The sequence below is a fragment of the Boleophthalmus pectinirostris genome, unplaced genomic scaffold (assembly GCF_026225935.1).
Source record: "Boleophthalmus pectinirostris isolate CB_2022bp ecotype Guang Dong unplaced genomic scaffold, ASM2622593v1 HiC_scaffold_2826, whole genome shotgun sequence".
Lineage (NCBI taxonomy): Eukaryota > Metazoa > Chordata > Actinopteri > Gobiiformes > Gobiidae > Boleophthalmus > Boleophthalmus pectinirostris.
Genome location: NW_026571291.1, coordinates 1,811,543 through 1,830,869, shown reverse-complemented (window position 1 = coordinate 1,830,869; position 19,327 = coordinate 1,811,543). Strand labels below are relative to the sequence as shown.

Here is a 19,327-nt window from a genome sequence, read left to right as displayed (position 1 = left end):
TGATTCTAGTTGAAGGTGTGTGGAGTTTAAAAACACAGTGGAGCACTTCCTGTTAGGGCTGTGCAAAAATATTGAAATATCGAAATATCAGATCGTTTAATTTAATGATACAGTATCGATATCGTGGGCTGCTCTATCGATATCGCATATATTTGACTAAATTAATTTGTGTAAAAGCTACAAATGTGTCGACATTTTCACAGTTTTGAGTAAAATTGGTGTTTTTCATCTTAAATTTGCACAAACTTTAATATTTTAAATCAGACGTGTCAAACTCAGGCCCAAGGGCAAAATTTGGCCTGTGATATAATTATATTTGGCCGTGAAATCATATAGAACAAATAAATGTATTAGAGCTGCCAACTACAGATCGACTATAGAAACATTATTTATTTAAAATTTTGTTATTTTGTATTTTGTTTGTTCTGGATTCAATGTTTAAGCAAAACTATTATTAAACATTTATTTTAGTAAGAAAAGGTTTAACATTACAGATCTCGAAAGAAGAGAAAACATGCAGATGATGTTGAAACTTTTTAATAAATATTTAGTTTGACCCACGACTTTGACCCAGTTTTAAATTTTGGCCTCTGAGTTTGACTCTCCTGGTTTAAAAGTTTAACAAAGACTTTTAGTAATCAGAGCCACGATTTAGTCTTTGTTTTTTACTGAACAGTATCGAATCATATTGAATCGAAAGCTCAGTGTATTGAAAGGTATCGTATCGTGGCCTGTGTATCGACGTCTGTATCGGATCATGGGAAAGGGAATATTCAATTTCTCGACTGGACAAAAATTTATTTGGTTGGAAACGTTTCTCAGGTCGTCCAAGCTGCTTCTTCAGTTCTGGTCAGACGCTGGTGGAAACTTCTCTGACCACGATACGATACGATACTTTTCAATACACTGAGCTTTCCATTCAATACGATTCGATACGGTTCAGTAAAAAACAAAGACTAAATCATGGCTCTGATACTAAAAGTCTTATTAAACTTTTAAAATATTAAAGTTTGTGCAAAGTTAAGATGAAAAACTCAAAACGGTGAAGGTGTCAACACATTTGTAGCTCTTACACAAAATAATTTCGTAAAATAAACCTACAAATCCTCTTGGCGATATATCGATACAGCAGCCCACGATATCGATACTGTATCATTTCCCTTTTTGCCGTGGATTCTTCCTGGGGATTTTTCACTCATGTATCGTATCGACAACTTCTTAATACCCGACCCTACTCCCTGTATCACCAGATGACATCACGAGGTGGAACAGAGTGTTTTCTCGGTCTGAATCTGCAGGTTTGTGAGTTAAACGTGTGAGAACGAAACAAAAAAAACACAACTCCGGTTCTGTTTGTGACGAGGAAACCACATTAGAACAGAGACCAGATTCATATTAAAGCTGCACTGTGGAACTTTTCTGACGGAGGACTGTTGCTATGACGAGCAGGCGAGCAGGTTACGGTTCAGATCTGCGGAGAGGCGACCCCCGTGTGCGTGTTCGTGATCATAAACACATGCGGGACACGCGGGTTCGGGGGTCACACTGTGGAACATTTCAGGCAAAGCTGGATGAGTCATCTCCATGGAGACGAGCGGCCGGCAGACCCTCCACCAGAAAAGTTACGCAGTGAAGCTTTAAGATGTAATAAACGTCTTGATAATATATAATACTGCAATTTTTATTAAATTAAAAATGGCAAAAAAATACAAAATTTCTGTGAATTTTAATTTCAAAATCAGGTTTAAAAGTGAAAAACTTCTGCATTTTTGTGGTAAATTTTGTTGTGAAAACTTGCCTGTAAAAAGGTTTAAGTAATTTTTAAATTAATTGCGATTAAAAATTATGTCTGAATGTCATTATTTGTAATCGAAAAAAATATTTCAGCTTTGAGGTAATTTGAGCAGAATAAAAGTGATGACTTTTAAAAAATCTACAATGTAAACGTTATAAATTGTCAGTATTTGAGAAACTGTCAGTGTTTTAAACTTTAGAAATGTGAATCTTTGTAAAAGTCTGTGGGGAAAGTGAGCGAGGGGGTGTTAGGTTTGGGCACAGGGGGCGCTGTTGAGCTCCACGTGAAACAGGTTTGGAGGAGCAGACGGGAGCCTCACGTCAAACATGAAAATACACAGAAAATTTAAACTGTTCAAAGTTATTTTTGGTCCATGAAAAGGCTCAAGATCTGCAGGAGTCCGAGTCCTGATGGAGTCCGGGTTTATTCAAGAGTCTTGCAGTGAGAAGATCCTGGTTTAGTCCAGGTTTAGTCCTGGTTTAGTTTGAGGTTTAGGTCTGGTATCTTATTTCAGATTCACTTGCACTGATTTAGTCCAGTTTTGGACCGAGTTTAGACCTGGTTTGGACCTAGTTTGGACCTACTTTAGACCTGGTTTAGGCCAAGGTCCAGTATCTTCTTTGAGATAAACTTGGACTGAAAGAAATCTACACCTGGTTTAGACCTGGTTTAGACCTGGTTTGGACCTAGTTTGGACCTGGTTAAGTCTGAGGTTTTCTTTGAGACACACTTCTGGTTTAGTCCAGGTTTAGTCCTGGTTTAGTTTGAGGTTAGGTCTGTTAACTTCTTTCAGACTCACTTCCACTGCTTTAGTCCAGGTTTAGTCCTCGGTTTAGACCTGGTTTAGTCCAAGGTAAAGTCTGACATCATCTTTGAGATACACTTGCACTGTAAAGAAATCTAGACCTGGTTTAGACCTGGTTTAGACCTGGTTTGGACCCAATTTAATCCGAAATTAAGCCTGATATTTTCTTTGAGACACACTTCTGGTTTACTCCTGCTTTAGTCCTGGTTTAGTCCAAGAATAGGTCTTCTTTACAACAAACTGAACGTAATCTAGTCCTGGTTTAGTCCCGGTTTAGTCCTGGTTTTGATTCACATTTGACCTTTGCTCCCGTCTCCTCCAAACCAAACACTTTCACCTTTTCTAAACCAATCGCAGCGCTCGATCTTGGTCCTGGTTTCGCACCTCCTCATTTCAAAAACGCACACAGGCAGTTCAGAGGCATCGTGTTTGGTCCATCAACATCTCTCCTCCTCCTCCTCGTCCTCGTCCTCCTCCTCGTCCTCCTCCGTTTCGGCGTCTATCCGTCATTCCTCCCTCGTTTTCTCGGTGTCAGCTGGAGGATCTGGACAAACCCTGCGTGGTCCATATTAAACGTTTCTTTTTGTCGACTTTCCCTCGTCTTTTGTCTGAAACACTGAAGAGTCGCGGCGTCGCTCGTGGCTCGAAGCTTCTCAGAGTCTGTCGGTCTCGTATTTCGGCTTCGTGGGTGAAGTCCTTTTGTTTTTCACGCGTCAGAGAGACAGTTCTGAATGGCCTCGATCCACTGAGACGCCAGGAAAGAGTCCTGTGCACAGAAGTTATACACGCGCCGCGTCGTCTTCAACTGGAAAACACAACATCAGAAACACATTAGATCAACTGTACGGATTATTTTAAAACATGATGAAGACGAGAGAGACACGGGCTCTTTAAAATGTGTCCTAGATTGTGGAATTAGGGTAACTGGAGCCAAAGATTGAAGAAAATAAAGGGATTTCAATGGAGAAAAAACAAGTACAAAGGTCAAATCCTCCATCTCCAGATCTTGGTTCTGGTCTTGGTCTGGACACCAAACTAGACCAAGATCTGGAGATGGTCCCACTGCTCCTGACAGGTTTAACCCAGAGACACTGAAGGACGGGTCAAATGCAGAGAGGCCCGGTCCAGCAGAAGTAAACAACAAGGCCAAAAACTCAAGTTCATGCATCTGATATAAAAATGTATTGAACAGATACATATGTACTCTAGTTTATCAAACTGTTGACCTTTTTTCTGTACCATTTTTGGTTCTAAAGTTCCATATGTTTTAAACAGACCATGTATGAAACATGGAACAAAAATTATTTCCCAAATTTCAAAGACCTGAAAATCATGTAAATAAATGGATGTATTTCATCATATCTTGTGTTATTCCATCTTTGAACTGTTGATGAAGGGACAGGATTTAAAAAAAAAAAAAAGTATTTAAAATGATAAAAATTTGCTTGGAAAGACTGACATATTTTAAAGAAATAGTTTCCTTTCATTTTGAAGTAATATTAAAGTTTTCAGAAGAAAAAAGTGACAAATGATGTAAAATCCTGCACCTTCTACTTGTTTGTACAATTTTCCCTCCGTTACTTTTCCCTCCGTTACCATGACCTTTCTTAATAAAAAAATCTCATGAGTCAAAAAGTAAGAGGTTTTTCAACCTAATCTTGTACCATATGGTAGAAAACTATATGAAGCAAATATTCAAACCAGTTTGTTAAGGATATGTAAGTGAGAACCAAGAGTTATCACTGTTTGGATTTATTGCCAAAAAAGTGCTGCATATTTCATTCCCTCCGTTACCGACATGAGTTTTTAAATTTTTTGTCAACAACTTGAAAGAATATCACAGGTTTAACTTGACCCTGTTGGAGTGTAACTCTTTCCTACATTCTGATACTTTACTTATTTCAATAGTTCCTCTAGTTTCTGAATAAGAGACATTTGAATGTCAAAAATCTGCCCCTGTTTCCCTCCGTTAACCACTTGACTGAACCAAGAGGACAAATTTACCTACAGAGACAAAGTGGACCTTACCTGCCTGTTGTTATAGACACTCACCATTTCTGCAGAATTTAGATTTTGAGGTTTTACTTTAAATCAGACATGTCAAATTTGGCCCACGATATAATTATATTTGGCTGTGAGATCATATAAATCAGTATTAGAGCTGTTCGCCGCACACAGATCGACTATAGAGACATTATTTATGTAAAATGTTATTATAATTTTTTATTAATTTATAATTATAATAATAATTTTTATAAGTAATAAATATGTAATTTAACATTACAAATCTCAAAAGAAGAGAAAACATGCAGATCTTGTTGAAATTTATCGATAAATATTTGGCTCATGACTTAGTCCCAGTTTTTAATTTTGGCCTCTGTCAGTTTGAGTTTGACTCCTGATCTACACACACAGTTTTGTGTAAAGCTCAAATTCAGTTCTGAAACTTCTGTAAGAGAAAAGCAAACTAAAAGAAATTCCAGCCCTGGAAATTTAAAAGTCTTGCTTAATTTTTACTAAAAAGTTTAAAAACCTGTAGAATTTAGATCTGAGGAGAGTTAAACATTAAAATGTATTACTGTATTTTTCAGATAATAAGTCGCACTTTTTTTCATGGTTTGGTGTTTCCTGAAACACTGACAGCCACAAGAGGGCGCTCTAGTCCTGTGAGTCAGTGTCTTGGAGGATTTCAGCAGATTTCAGAGTCTCAGGGGGCGGGGACAGGTGTGTGGATCAGGTCTGAGCGGATGTGCGGCTACTGAAGTTTGAGACGTTTGTTCTCGTCATTTACACACACGGGTCATTAAGACGAATCAAACTCACTAATGTTCATTTAACATCAGAACTTATTTAATCACACTGAGATAAACGTCTGTTGTTCTCTGACTTATATTCAGGTGCCACTTATATATGAGTTTTTCTTCTTCATTTCACATTTTTGGCTGGTGTGACTTATATTTCTATTTCAGCCTCACTCCATCAGTCTGTCCCGGGGCAGCTGTGGCTTCAGTCGTACTTTACCACCACAGAGTTTGAAGTGAATGAATAAAGACACAGTGAGACACTTTCCACGACCCCCTCAGACACTCACGTCGAAAAAGGCTTTCTCCTCCACGTTTTTGGGCGCTCCCATCGTCGGCGTCGCCACGACAACCGTCTCCACCTCGGCGAGATCGATCACGCCTTTACACTCCTTATCCTGACGCGCCTCGTAGTAACGCAGCTGAAACACACACAGTATAAGTACTACAGTAAACACGTACACTGTCCCATCACTCTTATATGACTTTATATGACATCACTCGTTTAAATGACGTGATTCTGAAGTCGTTTTAGAGTCTGACCTGGTGTTTTGTTTTGTCCAGGACGAACCATCGCGGTCTCCACGGCTTCAGCAGAGCTCCTTTCTTAAACAGGATTCCTTCAAAACTCCTGAGAAGAAAAATATTGTAGTAAAATTAAAAGTCGTAGCGCTGGGCGGAGAGAGGCTTGATCACAGTCAGTCAGTTATTTGAAGTACCGTGTTTTCCGTCTGGTAACACAAATCATATAAAACAACAGTGGGAAATGGAAATGAATGTGACTCTGGATGATGATACCTGGAGGAGTGTTTGTTCTGGTTGTCACAGAGGAGGGAAAGTCAAATTTGGAAGGAGTTTGAAGGTCAAAATAAAATTCTTTAGAACCCCGCTGAAAACTTTTATTACGAAATGTAGTCTTAGGCTACGTTCAGACTGCAGGGCTTAACGCTCAATTCCAATTTTGTTTGTGAAATCCGATGTTTTTATGAGGTAATTTACATTTCCAGTTAAATGTGACTTGTATGTGACTCCAGTGTGAACATTAAACGGTCCAAAAGTGTCCCACATGTGACACTGGAGACACGACGACGTCAACCGCAGCGAGCGTCTCTGTGTTTACAGAAGTTGTCCAAACATGGACGCAGCATCGAGCACCTGGAGATTTTAAAGTTCCTCTCGTACCGGAGCCAGAACATGAACAACTTACTTGTTTTAAGGAGGAGATTGAGAAGGAGAAGGACGAGGTTTTTGGTCGTGGTGTTTTGTGGTTCAGTCCGTTGAAAGGAACGTGTGGATGTGGAGACGGAGCCAAGAGTGGTGAGTGGAGATGTGCTTCACTTCAGTGACACGGCCGTTATCCGTTTTTTCCATTTTTCATTTAAACACAAAATCGAAAACTGAAACTGAAACAGTTTTTTTCCTTTTTGGTTTTGGAGCCAAATAATGAAGAAACTAGTTGTTTTTTCATTTTCTTATTTTTGTTTTTATATTGAAAAACAAATGAGCGAATGACACACAGATTTTAACGGCTCGACTACAGCTCGAGGTGCCGACTTTTGAAAAGAGGTGGGGCCTAATATTCACTTTTTAAAATAAGACACTTATGCCCTAACATCCCTTTTTTTTATATATATACATTTTTACTATTTTTTTTTCTTTTCTTCTTCTTGAAAGGGGGAAGAGGGAAAAAAGTGTGAAGTGTAAATTGTGTGAAGGCCGGTCTCAGGACACTGCTGATGTGAACTGATTTGTGGTAATAAAAGTTCAAAAAATAAGTAAATAATTAAAACTCCTTTGTAGTTTTGATGTGAGCAAACAGGACAGAGCAGACGCCTCATCAGAGCAGCTCGTCTTTATTCTCCACAGATTTTGAGTTTGTTTGTTTGTTTTCTGGTCACCTGTTCTCGCTCTCGCTGCTCTGGAACTGGCTGTAGAGGGCGCTGGTGCTCTGTCGCCCTTGGGTGGGGGTGGAGGTGGCGGAGGCTTCGCAGTCTAAGCCCAGCGTGAGGGAGGAGGGGCTGTCCTGCAGGTAAACCGTCTGACAGCGCCTCTGGTGGCCCAGGTTGGACGACATGAGCAGAGAGCTGGAGAAGGACGGCTGAGGACAGAGACACAACAGACACGTGACACACAAATATCAGGGGAAATATCTGCGCTTCTGTGGTCGTAGCTGCCCTGGGGCAAGTTAAATGTCCACTCATTCTATCCTTGGACACTTTACATTCAAAAGTATTGTATGTACTTTTTATTTTCTTATACTGCTTTTAATAAACACATGAAAACGATTTATAATTATCTCTCAGTTTTAGCCTCTTGTATCTAGATCAGGCATGTCCAAACTATGGTCCGTGGGCCAAATGCGGCCCTCAGACAAATTTTTCTTGGCCCTCAGGCTTCCAGGTGAACTGGCCTAAAATGACCTTGCATCAATTAAAAATGAACTTTTTACTTCAAGTTTTTTGAAAATCTACCTTGATAAAGCCGATATTTAATATTTAGTGTTTGGTTTTAATGATCTTAGCCTGAATAAAGATGATGGTTCATTCTAACGTGTTAAACCTGCACATATTTCAGTTATTCACTGCACTGAGCACCAGTCTACGGCCCTCGATCGTCCCTCTGCTTCATTTGTGTTTAGAAATGTGGCCCTTGATGAAAAAAGTTTACTAGATTTTTTTTTACATTATTCATTCACTCTACTTGGTAAAATACAACTGTAGCCACAGCCGCCCCGGGGCAGACTGGCACAAGTGAGGTTGCCAATCATTCCATCTCTCACAACGATGTTTATACAAAGTCAAAGTGGGTGAAGTGTCAAAAGACACAACGAGGGTCAAATACAGTGTACAGATCCATTATATTATCCTGCCTCTTGCTCCTGTTTTCTCTTTCTTTCCTCCTCTCTCTCTCCTCACCTTGCTCTCCAGTTTTCCCTCCTCTTTTTCCTTTCTCCCTCTTCAACTTTCTCTCCAGTCTTCCCTCTACTCTCCTCCCCCTCTCTCCTTGCTCTCCATTCTTCCCTCCTCTCTCCTCACCTTGCTCTAAGGTCTTCCTCTTCCCTCCTCTCTTTCCTCCTCCCTCTCTCCTCACCTTGCCCTCCAGTCTTCCCTCCTCTCTTCCCTCTCTCTCTCCTCACCTTGCTCTCCAGTTGTCCCTCCTTTCTTCTCTTTTCTTTCCTCAGTCTCTTCTCTCTCTCTTCTCTCTCTCCTTCCTTCCTCACTTTCCTCTCCAGTCTTCCCTCCTCTCTTCCCCCTCTCCGTCCTTCCTCACCTTGCTCTCCAGTCTTTTCTCCTCCCTCTTTCCTCACCTTGCTCTCCAGTTTTCCCTCTTCTCTTTCTTCTCTTTTCTCCTCCGTCCTTCCTCACTTTCCTCTCCAGTCTTCCCTCTTCCCTCTCTCCTCCTCTCCTTCCTCACCTTGCTCTCCAGTTTTCCGTCTTGTCTCTGCGCCGCCTTCAGTTTGTCCCACGTGTCCTTCCACTTCTCGGGGTTCACTCCGAGCTCCGTCTCCAGACTCTGCAGGTCCTGGAGCAGTTTGCTGATGGAGTCTGGCAGGACTTTGCTCAGACTGTCGTAGCAGGGCCAGACCACGCGCCGCAGGGACTTGGGTCCGGACTCGGTCTTGTCCGGGTTCTCGTCCTGGACTTTGTCTGGTCTCTGCGGGCGGAGCTCCCAGTCGTACGGCGGCCCCTCGGACAGAGTCTCCTCCGTGTAGAAGTCCCACACCTTCAGGTTAGAGATGAACGTGTACGGACGCAGAACCTGACCGAGGAACAGATACAAGAGCAACAGTTAAAGGCGCACTACGGAACCTTTCTCACACCTTTTGGTCTCCGTGGAGATGAAGCTGTGCTTGGTCTTTCCACACCATAAAAATAAATCAGAACTGGTTTTATTGTCCATTGTGAACAAAAAGCTTCAGTGAGAAATAACATCTCCTCTTCTCCTCTGACCCTCTGCTCTTCTAACCTCTCCTCTGTTCCTCTGACAATCTCCTCTCCTCCTGTGACCCTCTGCTCCTCTCCTCTGACCTTCTCCTTTGATCTTCTGACCCTCTCCTCTCCTCCTCTCCTCTCCTCTTACCTTCCTCTCCTGATCTTTGACCTTCTCCTCTGCTCCTCTGACCTTCTCCTCTGCTCTTCTCACCTTCTCCTCTGCTTTTCTGACCCTCTCCTCTGACCCTCTGCTCCTCTGCCCCTCTACTCTGTTCTTCTGACCTTCTCCTCTGTTCTTCTGACCTTCTCCTCTGTTCTTCTGATCTTCTCCTCTCCTCTGTTCCTCTAACCCTGTCTTCTGTTCCTATGATCTTCTGACCATCTCCTCTGTTCCCCCACCCCCTCCTCTGACCCTCTGATCTCCTCTGTTCCTCTTCTCCTCTGTTCCTCTGACCTTCCCCTCTGATATTCTGTTCCTCTCCTCTGCTCTTCTGACGCTCTGACCTTCTCCTCTGCTCCTTTCCTCCTCTGAACTTCTCCTCTGCTCTTCTAACTTCTCCTCTGCTCTTCTAACTTCTCCTCTGATCTTCTAACCTCTCCTCTGATCTTCTGATCTTCTCCTCCTCTCCTCTGCTTCTGCTCACCTGACCCTCTCCTCTCCTCTGACCTTCTCCTCTGCTCCTGTTTTTCTGGCCTCTCCTCCTCTGACCTTCTCCTCTGCTCTTCAAACCTCTCCTATGTGCTTCTAAACTTCTCCTCTCCTCTGCTCCTCTGACCCTCTCCTCTGTTCCTGTTTCTCTGACTGTCTCCTCTGATCTTCTGACCTTCTCCTCTGCTTCTCTCCTCTCCTCCTCCGCTCTATCGACACTTGCAGCAGCAGTATGTTTCAGTATATTTCAGTATATTTCAGTATATTTCAGTTTTCACCTCGTCGTCCTCTGGTGCGAACATGTAGTTGTAGAAGACTGGAGTTTTCTTGTTGAGTCGGTCGATGTAATCCCACACCGACTTACAGACCTGAGGAGGCCGCCGGTCTCCCTTCTCCTCGTACAACACTCCTGCGAAAAACACAGCACAAAACACAAACATCTGACTTGACCGTTCACCAGGACAGACTTTTATTTGCTGGGATAAGACTTGATGTAAAATAAATTATAGTTTTACACCAATAGTAGAAAAATAGATTGAAAAGGTACAGAAAGCAGAGTGTTCTAAAACTAATACTAATGACATTTTCTGACACTTTAAACATTATTTAAACAAAATAAAGGCGTTTTCTTAAATTTGCCTTTGTCAAATAATCATTTCTTGACCAAAAATGGGAAAAAAGTGGAATTTGTTTATTAAATCTTACAATAAAACAAACTTTAAGACCAAAATTCCAGCTTAATCCTTTGTTTTGACTGTGACAGGTGTGTGATGACAGGTGTGGTTTGACAGTGTGCATGTAACAGGTGCGTACAGACAGTGTTTTGACAGACAGTGTGTTTGACAGGTGAGTTGACAGTGTTTTGACAGGTGTTGACAGGTGTGTTGACAGGTGCGTTTGACAGGTGTGACAGGTGTATGACAGGTGCGTGGACAGGTGTTTTGACAGGTCAGGTGCAGGTTGACAGGACAGGGTATGACAGGTGTGACAGGTGTTGCATGTATGACAGTGTGGTGTTTTTCAGGACAGGTGTTGTTGACAGGTGCAACAGGTGTTTGAGTGTGCAGTTTGACAGCGTGTTTTGACAGGTGCGTGGCTTGTTGACAGGTGTGTTTGACAGTGTGTATGCAGGTGTACAGGTTTGTGACGTATGAACAGGTGTAGGTGTTTCGTTGTACATTTGACAGGTGTGTTTTGACAGTGTTGACAGGTGTGTCATGTGACAGGTGTGTTTGACAGGTGTGTATGACAGGTGCATTTGACAGGTGTTTATGACAGGTGCGTTTGACAGGTGTATGACAGGTGCGTATGACAGGTGCGTTTGACAGGTGCAGGTGTGTTTGACAGGTGCGTTTGACAGGTGCGTATGACAGGTGTGACAGGTGCGTTTGACAGGTGCGTATGACAGGTGTGTATGACAGGTGCGTTTGACAGGTGTTTGACAGGTGTATGACAGGTGTGTATGACAGGTGCGTTGACAGGTGTTTTGTGACAGGTGCAGGTGCGTTGACAGGTGTTGACAGGTGTTTGACAGGTGTGACAGGTGCGTATGACAGGTGCAGGTGCGTTTGACAGGTGACAGGTGTGTTTGACAGGTGTGTTTGACAGGTGTGTATGACAGGTGCGTTTGACAGGTGATGACACAGGTGTGTTTGACAGGTGCAGGTGCGTTGACAGGTGTGTTTGACAGGTGCAGGTGTTGACAGGTGTGTATGACAGGTGCAGGTGTTGACAGGTGCAGGTGACAGGTGCGATGACAGCAGGTGTGTATGACAGGTGTTTTTGACAGGTGTGTATGACAGGTGCGTATGACAGGTGCAGGTTACAGGTGCCAGGTGCGGTCAGGTACAGGTGCGCCCAGCTCGTAGTCTGAGTCCAGCAGAAACGTCCTGAAGCGGTTGGAGACGTAGTGATAGGCCAGAAACTTGAGGTAATACTGACTGAACTCAAACTCCATGGGGAACTGCAGGTGGATCTGAGGAGGGACGGACGGCAACAGGGTTTAAAATCTTTAAAATGGAAATACATTTTTTTATTTAACATAAAGTGTTCTGCTCCCAGCGGAGAAACATGTTGATAACCAGAACAGCTGATAGTCAAGGTCGATTAAACACAATTAATCAATGAACCTGCTCAAAGACGACAGGTGGAAATGAGCTCTGGTGCTACAACCTGGAACAAAACATCTCTCCTGTTCAGGTTCATGTAAATTGTGCACTGTCCCTGTCTCATTAAATAAATAAATAAATACATAAATAAAATAAATGTTTCTGTTATGAGTTGATCTGTTTTGTCCACTCAGAGCTGCCATATTGTTCCAGACTTTGCAACAGTTCAGTCACTTGTCAGAAAGTTAAACCTTGTAAACTGTCATTTGGCCCATGAAAATATCTGTCTGTAATTATTGTAATGTTTTAAGATGTTAACTCACTCTGTGGACTCATGTGGGGCACTTTAATTTGTTTTACAGTTGAAATTTACATTAAAATACAAGAATTTCCACTAATATCCAGCTAATGTTAAGCTCTTGTTATGCATATATTGAATTATATACAAGAAAACACAATGATGTCACGTCCGGGGTGGCAGGCATTTTGGCAAAAAGCGTCTGTATCAACAAGTCAACATCAACATCAACAGTTATCGGCGAATTTTAACTCTTCAAAGTAACGTTTTTTGACCTCAACATTCAGTGACTTAGAGTAAGATGATGAAGTCATGTCAAAACTATTAAATACAAAACCTACTTCAAAATAAGACGAGTTTTCTCATGACAAAAGCAACACAACTGTCAACACAAATGAGATGAGATGATCCACTGACTTTTACTGACAAGCCACTGCACACGTGGAAAAGCTGGATGTAAACAAAAACATTTTCTCATATTAAGCTGCTCTACATTGTTTTATGTGGCTTTTCTTATTCTATGTTCATTTAAACGTGAAAAATAATTGTAATACGCATTTATTTTTTTATGTTACAGTTTTATAATCAGCTCTTCAATAAAAGCCCAAATCAGTGAGAGGACTCCTGAGTGTTTATCAGAGAAACTGTTCTCTGTCTGTAAAACTCCTTCCTAAATACTGGTGGAGCCAGAAAATAAAGTTAAATACCTGTTCCAGATTTTGAGTGCAGCTGGAGTAAAATTATAACCAGAAAATGGCTTAATTCACAAATACCAACACCGGATGAATAGTGTGAGACTTATGCTTATGATATTTTTAAGATGGAGAGAATTACTCTTAGTGTAAAACTGCAACAAGACAAATTTAAGAACAAATAGAAACGGTGAACTGAATTTATCAAAACTATAAGACCAGATTTTTGTTTGATGCTTCATTTTGTTTTTCTTGCAATTGGTTGTAATAAATATTCATGTGTGTGCACCAAACAAACATCAAACATATTATATTGTATTTGTCTTTTTCATACCACTTAAAAAATGAAAAAAAAAAAAAAAAATAAATATGGAAAAAGTCCTGTGAAGACTTCGTGGCTCTGACCTGATGCACACAGTCGAGGAACTGCAGAAACACCGGAGTGAAGCCGCTGCTCTGAGACGCCAGAGTCTGAGCTCCTCTGTGACTGAAGCGATGTCCGAACGACAGCCAGTCCTTCTCCACCAGCAGCCGGAACCCGTCCAGAGTGCGGTAATACGGGTCCGAGAGCAGCTGCACCAGCGACACCACCTGCAGGAGAGACGCGGTAATGCAGCGGAGGCCGGGAGAGGGCGTTCAGTGTCAGTGTGTGTGTGTGTGTGTGTGTGTGTGTGTGTGTGTGTGTGTCTGTACCTGCGTGGTCACGTCCCAGCCGTCCTCCAGGCTCACCATCACAGAGGAACCAGCGTCTAAAAGCTCCACCACCAGCACAGACACCTGCAGGACCCTGTGCAGCTGCACACGGACACAGACACCACGGTTATGAGAGAAGTTATGATTAGAGCCGTTATTTTTGCTTTAACTATTTAATTCGTTATCGCTGACAATTATTTTTTTCCCCTTAAAGCAGTTTTTATTATTTCTTTTACTGTAAACGTCTGTTGCTCACTGGGTTTTATTTTGAAAAAGTCCATCGTGAGTGAGTCTAGAGTGTTTCTGCTGCGGCGTCACAGAAAACAGAGAGAAATAAAGTGGGATAAACAAACATGGAGAAGGGTAAAGAACTTTTACATGACTATTTTCATTTTAAAGTTCTTCCAGACGGTGCAGTCGACACAGCGTAACACTGTCACCGGAGTTTCATGAGCCTGAACTATCACCGAAATGCAACACACTCTGATGATGCAAATTATTCACTGAAACAAGTGGAACAAGCCTTGGGCCGACCACAAGAGACACAACGTGTCCGAGCCGTCGCTTCACACACACATAACAGCGTGTAGGGACCAAGAGCTTCTAGGAACTGACAAACTGCACTAAAGTGTTTCCTGGTTGTGTGTTTTGTTTCTGTTTTTTGCTGTTTTTGACTGAGATTTTCATTTTTATATTAAACAGGAAACATTAAAGCTCTGGCAGTGGAATTACATTTCAGTTTTGTATTTGATTTTTTCAGTTGAGATTTACACTGAACATTTTATTTTCCTGCTGCTGATCACATGAACTTTACTTTTCAGTTCAGTTCATTAAGTCAAACTCTAGGAATTGACAAACTGAAATGAAACTGATTCTTTTTTGAGTGAGATTCTCCAAAGGAAGAAGAATAAACATGGACTTTACAGACTAGTGTCCTGCTCCCGTAGAAAGAAATGAAAAGAAAAGAAAGGAGCTGGTCTCCTTAAAATCTTTCGAACAGATTTTAAAAACAGAGATCTGGACTCCTCAGGGTGTAATTGTTTTAACAGTCTTTGAATTTGTGTTGATTGTTCTGTTATACTGAATGTTTTGTATGTATGTTTTTATATGTTTTGTAACTGTAGTTTTGTGGCCTCTTGGCCAGGACGCTCTGGAAAAAGAGATTTTTAATTTCAATGAGACTTTTTCCTGGTTAAATAATAATATTTTTTGTTTGCACAACAGATGTGGCACTTTTGTTTACATTTCCAGTAAAAGTCACTATATGCTACTTTTGAATTCATTAATTGTTTTTGCGTATAACATGTGATTAATCATGATTAATCACATGAACTCACAACATTAATGTGATTAATATTTGTTATTTTAGCCCAGTCCTAGTTATGACAGAGTGAGTAAAGGTGCAGTACCAGACTCATCCACTCGGAGTCCTCCAGGCTGCGCAGGAAGCTCATGTTTGGGTCTGTGGAGGAGGAGCTCGGCACACAGGCCTTCATCAGCTTCTTAAAACTGTTCTTCACCTGTCGAACGTCACACACCTCGATGGGCACCACCTCCCACTGCTGGAACGAGTCCTGCTTACCCCCCTGATGACGACAAACACACACACAAACAGACACACACACACACACACACACACACACACACACACACACACACACACACACACACACACACACACACACACACACACACACACACACAGGAGATAGAAAGTGAACATGAGAAAATATAATTATTGAAACCACAAAAGCAAAGTAATGATTTTAGTGTGTGTGTGTGTGTGTGTGTGTGTGTGTGTGTGTGTGTGTGTGTGTGTGTGTGTGTGTGAGTGGTCAGATCCACTGACCCACAGGTTGGCTGGTGTGATTCCAGCTCCCACAGATGAATGCTGCCGTTGTGTCCTTGGGCAAGACACTTAACCCACCTTGCCCACAGTGTCTGCGTACACTGGTGTGTGAATGTGTGTGTGAATGGGTGAGTGGTTCCTTGTTGTAAAGCGCTTTGAGTGCCTTGAAGGTGGAAAAGCGCTATAGAAAAATGTGACCATTTACCATTTACCATATATATATACATATATGTATATGTATATATATATATATATATATATATATATATATATATATATATATATATATGTATATATATATATATATATATATATATATATATATATATATATATATATATATGTATGTATATATATATATATATATATATATATGTATGTATGTATGTATATATATGTATGTATATGTATGTATATGTATGTATGTAATGTATGTATGTATATGTATGTATGTATGTATGTATGTATGTATATATATATATGTATGTATATATATGTATGTATATATATATGCTTTAAAAAATCTACTGTGTGGAAAGGGAAAAAGTTAGACTTTTCAAGTCACATAAACTGAAAAAACTAATCATTATCTGTTTTTTCATTTTGGTTTTGGAGCCAAATAATGAAGAAAACAGTTGTTTTTTCATTTTCTTATTTTTTGTTTTATTTTGAAAAACGAATGAATGAATGACACATGGATTCATTTTGACTCTCTACACTCTTTGGCAAAGTTTGGGCTGATCAAAATGGTTGGAGCGCATGTGTTTGGTGTAAAGCAACCTACTGGACACTCGTTTTCCCTACATCATCTCGCAGCATGTGTGTGACGTAGGATAAAGCCGGAAATATGATCAGGAAGCCACAGTTCTCAGCTTTTCTAGTTTCTATCTTATTTTTGGAAAGTTCTGCACAGTTATATAAAGGATGGAAGGGTTAATGATTTATATTTTTCTATAGCTTTAATGTTTTTGTTTTTTTAATCACCATTGTGGTTTTAAATCTTTTAATCTTTATCTTCTACCTTACTTTTGTCTGGAATCTTTTACTTTCTATTGATAAAAGTTTGAAATACAACACAATTGCCAATCAAGTGTGGAGTGAATGAATGTAAAAAAAAAAAGCCTTTAGCGTGTAGTGAAAAGTCCGGTGTGTTATTATTACTTTTATTATTATTATTCTGAAGTGCACAGACCTTGAGCTGAGCCTTGTCCCCGATGATGTAGAGGAACGCCCTCTGCTGGCGGAGGAACAGCGCTTCGGTCAGAGCTCCGTTGGGCTGCGGAGACTCTTTGCCCGCCAGACGAGTGCCCACGTCCGGGTTATACGCGCTGAGTCGCCCACTGCCCCGGATACTGCCCCATTTACCTGGAAGACACAGAGACGAGGGTTAAAGCCACAGATACTGACGGAGAGACGGAGATGTGACGGAGACAGAGACAGAGACAGAGACAGAGACAGAGACAGAGACAGAGACACAGAGACAGAGACAGAGACAGAGACAGAGACAGAGACAGAGACAGAGACAGACAGAGACAGAGACAGAGACAGAGACAGAGACAGAGACAGAGACAGAGACAGAGACAGAGACAGAGACAGAGACAGAGACAGAGACAGAGACAGAGACTGGACTGGACTGCACCAAATACAGATTGAAGTTCACTAAAACATGCGCAACCTTGTGTTTATTTAATAAAAAAAGACCTCTCTCTATAACTGCTGCTGTCAAACGCCTCATTTTAGTCTGAAAATGTTTGTATTAACCCGCTCTACATGATCCTGGTGTTTTTATTTCATTATTTTGTCTCTGAAGTAAGATATAAACGCTTTCTTAGGCAGGTTTGATTGACAGTGTTGCTAAGGTAAGTGGTGTTACCTTCAGCAGTCTTCCTGGGTTTAATCCTGGTTTAGTTCTAATGTAGTTATTTGGTTTGGTTCTGTTCTAGTCCTTATTTAGTCCTGATTCTTACCATAGAACCCGGTCAAGCAGAAGTAAACAAACAAGGCCAAAAATTCAAGTTAATTCATCTGATATAAAAATGTATTGAACAGATACATATGTACTCTAGTTTATGAAACTGTTGACCTTTTTTCTGTACCATTTTTGGTTCTAAAGTTCCATATGTTTTAAACAGACCATGTATGAAACATGGAACAAAAATTATTTCCCAAATTTCAAAGACCCCAAAATCATGTAAATAAATGGATGTATTTCATCATATCTTGTGTTATTCCATCTTTGAACTGTTGATGAAGGTACATGGATTTTTTTTTTAAAAAAATGTATTTAAAATGATAAAAATTTGCTTGGAAGGACTGACATATTTTATAGAAATAGTTTCCTTTCATTTTGAAGTAATATTAAAGTATTCAGAAGGAAAAAAGTGACAAATGATGTAAAATCCTGCACCTTCTACTTGTTTGTACAATTTTCCCTCCGTTACTTTTCCCTCCGTTACCATGAACTTTCTTAATAAAAAATCTCATGAGTCAAAAAGTAAGAGGTTTTTCAACCTAATCTTGTACCATATGGTAGAAAACTATATGAAGCAAATATTCAAACCAGTTTGTTAAGGATATGTAAGTGAGAACCAAGAGTTATCACTGTTTGGATTTATTGACCAAAAAGTGCTGCATATTTCATTCCCTCCGTTACCGACATGAGTTTTTAAATTTTTTGTCAACAACTTGAAAGAATATCACAGGTTTAACTTGACCCTGTTGGAGTGTAACTCTTTCCTACATTCTGATACTTTACTTATTTCAATAGTTCCTCTAGTTTCTGAATAAGAGACATTTGAATGTCAAAAATCTGACCCTGTTTCCCTCCGTTACCACTTGACTAGACCCATGTGTAGAATTGATCAGACTTTTAGGGCTAAATATGAAATGTTAACTCTTTCCACTCACCTTATGGTTTGGGATTTGAGTTTTTTAACATTCAAAATCCTGTCATTTATTGTCGTCTCTTTTAAACAAAAGGTGCAGACATTGGAAATGAACCCTAATAGAATAATGAGAACTTAACAGAACGCTGGAGTTGCGTGAAAGAGATACTAAAATTCCATGACTTTTCCAGGATTTCCATGACCGTGGAAACCCTGAGTTTAACACAGCCTAGTCCTGATTTAGTCCTGGTCTAGTTCCTTGGTAAAAAATAATTCTACAAAACAGTTATGCTCTAATTCTTGTCCAGTCACAGATGAGAACGTTTACGGTACAGCAGCCGAGTTGTTGTGTTACAAACTCCAGTTGTAACAGAGCAGAAGCACTGACTGTAGAAGAAGCGGCCGTTTGGAAAAGATCACCGACATTTAAAACCTAAAGCCATGCACTAGACACGGGCTCTGAAAAACTGTGATAAAGAGGGAGTATTTTACTTCGACGGGGTTTGAACTGTAACATCACAGATTTAGATCACCATGTTGTACCTTTTATTGTTTTGCTGAATTCACCAAAAACACCACATTGAAAATGTTTAAAAAGTTTTTGGTTCATTTTTTGACACTGAGTTTTCCCCTCTCTTTGCTCTCTGCGCTAAATCACCCCCCCTTCAGAGCGCTGTAACATTAAAATCGGCATGTATCCCGATAATGAAACTATTGTAGGGTGACCAGATTTTCAAAATTCTAAACTGGGACACACTCGGGTTGGGATGTTGGTATAAATAAAATTGTGAAAAGAGACAGCCTGTCTGCAAGGCGCTTC

General features: G+C 40.6%; 1 protein-coding gene across 1 annotated transcript in view; it reads right to left on the bottom strand.

The window, feature by feature from the left end:
• Positions 1–673: 673 nt before the first annotated feature.
• The window catches only part of sbf1 (SET binding factor 1), a 131,243-nt gene continuing 112,589 nt past the window's right edge, over positions 674–19,327 (bottom strand). Inside the window, exons 32-42 of the mRNA XM_055160034.1 lie at positions 16,815–16,987; positions 15,183–15,359; positions 13,774–13,875; positions 13,486–13,671; positions 11,840–11,957; positions 10,261–10,391; positions 8,816–9,160; positions 7,300–7,499; positions 5,945–6,032; positions 5,692–5,823; positions 674–3,405 (exon numbers count right to left, since the gene is read on the bottom strand). Of these exons, the coding sequence (XP_055016009.1) occupies positions 3,307–3,405; positions 5,692–5,823; positions 5,945–6,032; positions 7,300–7,499; positions 8,816–9,160; positions 10,261–10,391; positions 11,840–11,957; positions 13,486–13,671; positions 13,774–13,875; positions 15,183–15,359; positions 16,815–16,987 (1,751 nt within the window). The 3' untranslated portion in view covers positions 674–3,306. The remainder of the gene's footprint in view (positions 3,406–5,691; positions 5,824–5,944; positions 6,033–7,299; positions 7,500–8,815; positions 9,161–10,260; positions 10,392–11,839; positions 11,958–13,485; positions 13,672–13,773; positions 13,876–15,182; positions 15,360–16,814; positions 16,988–19,327) is intronic.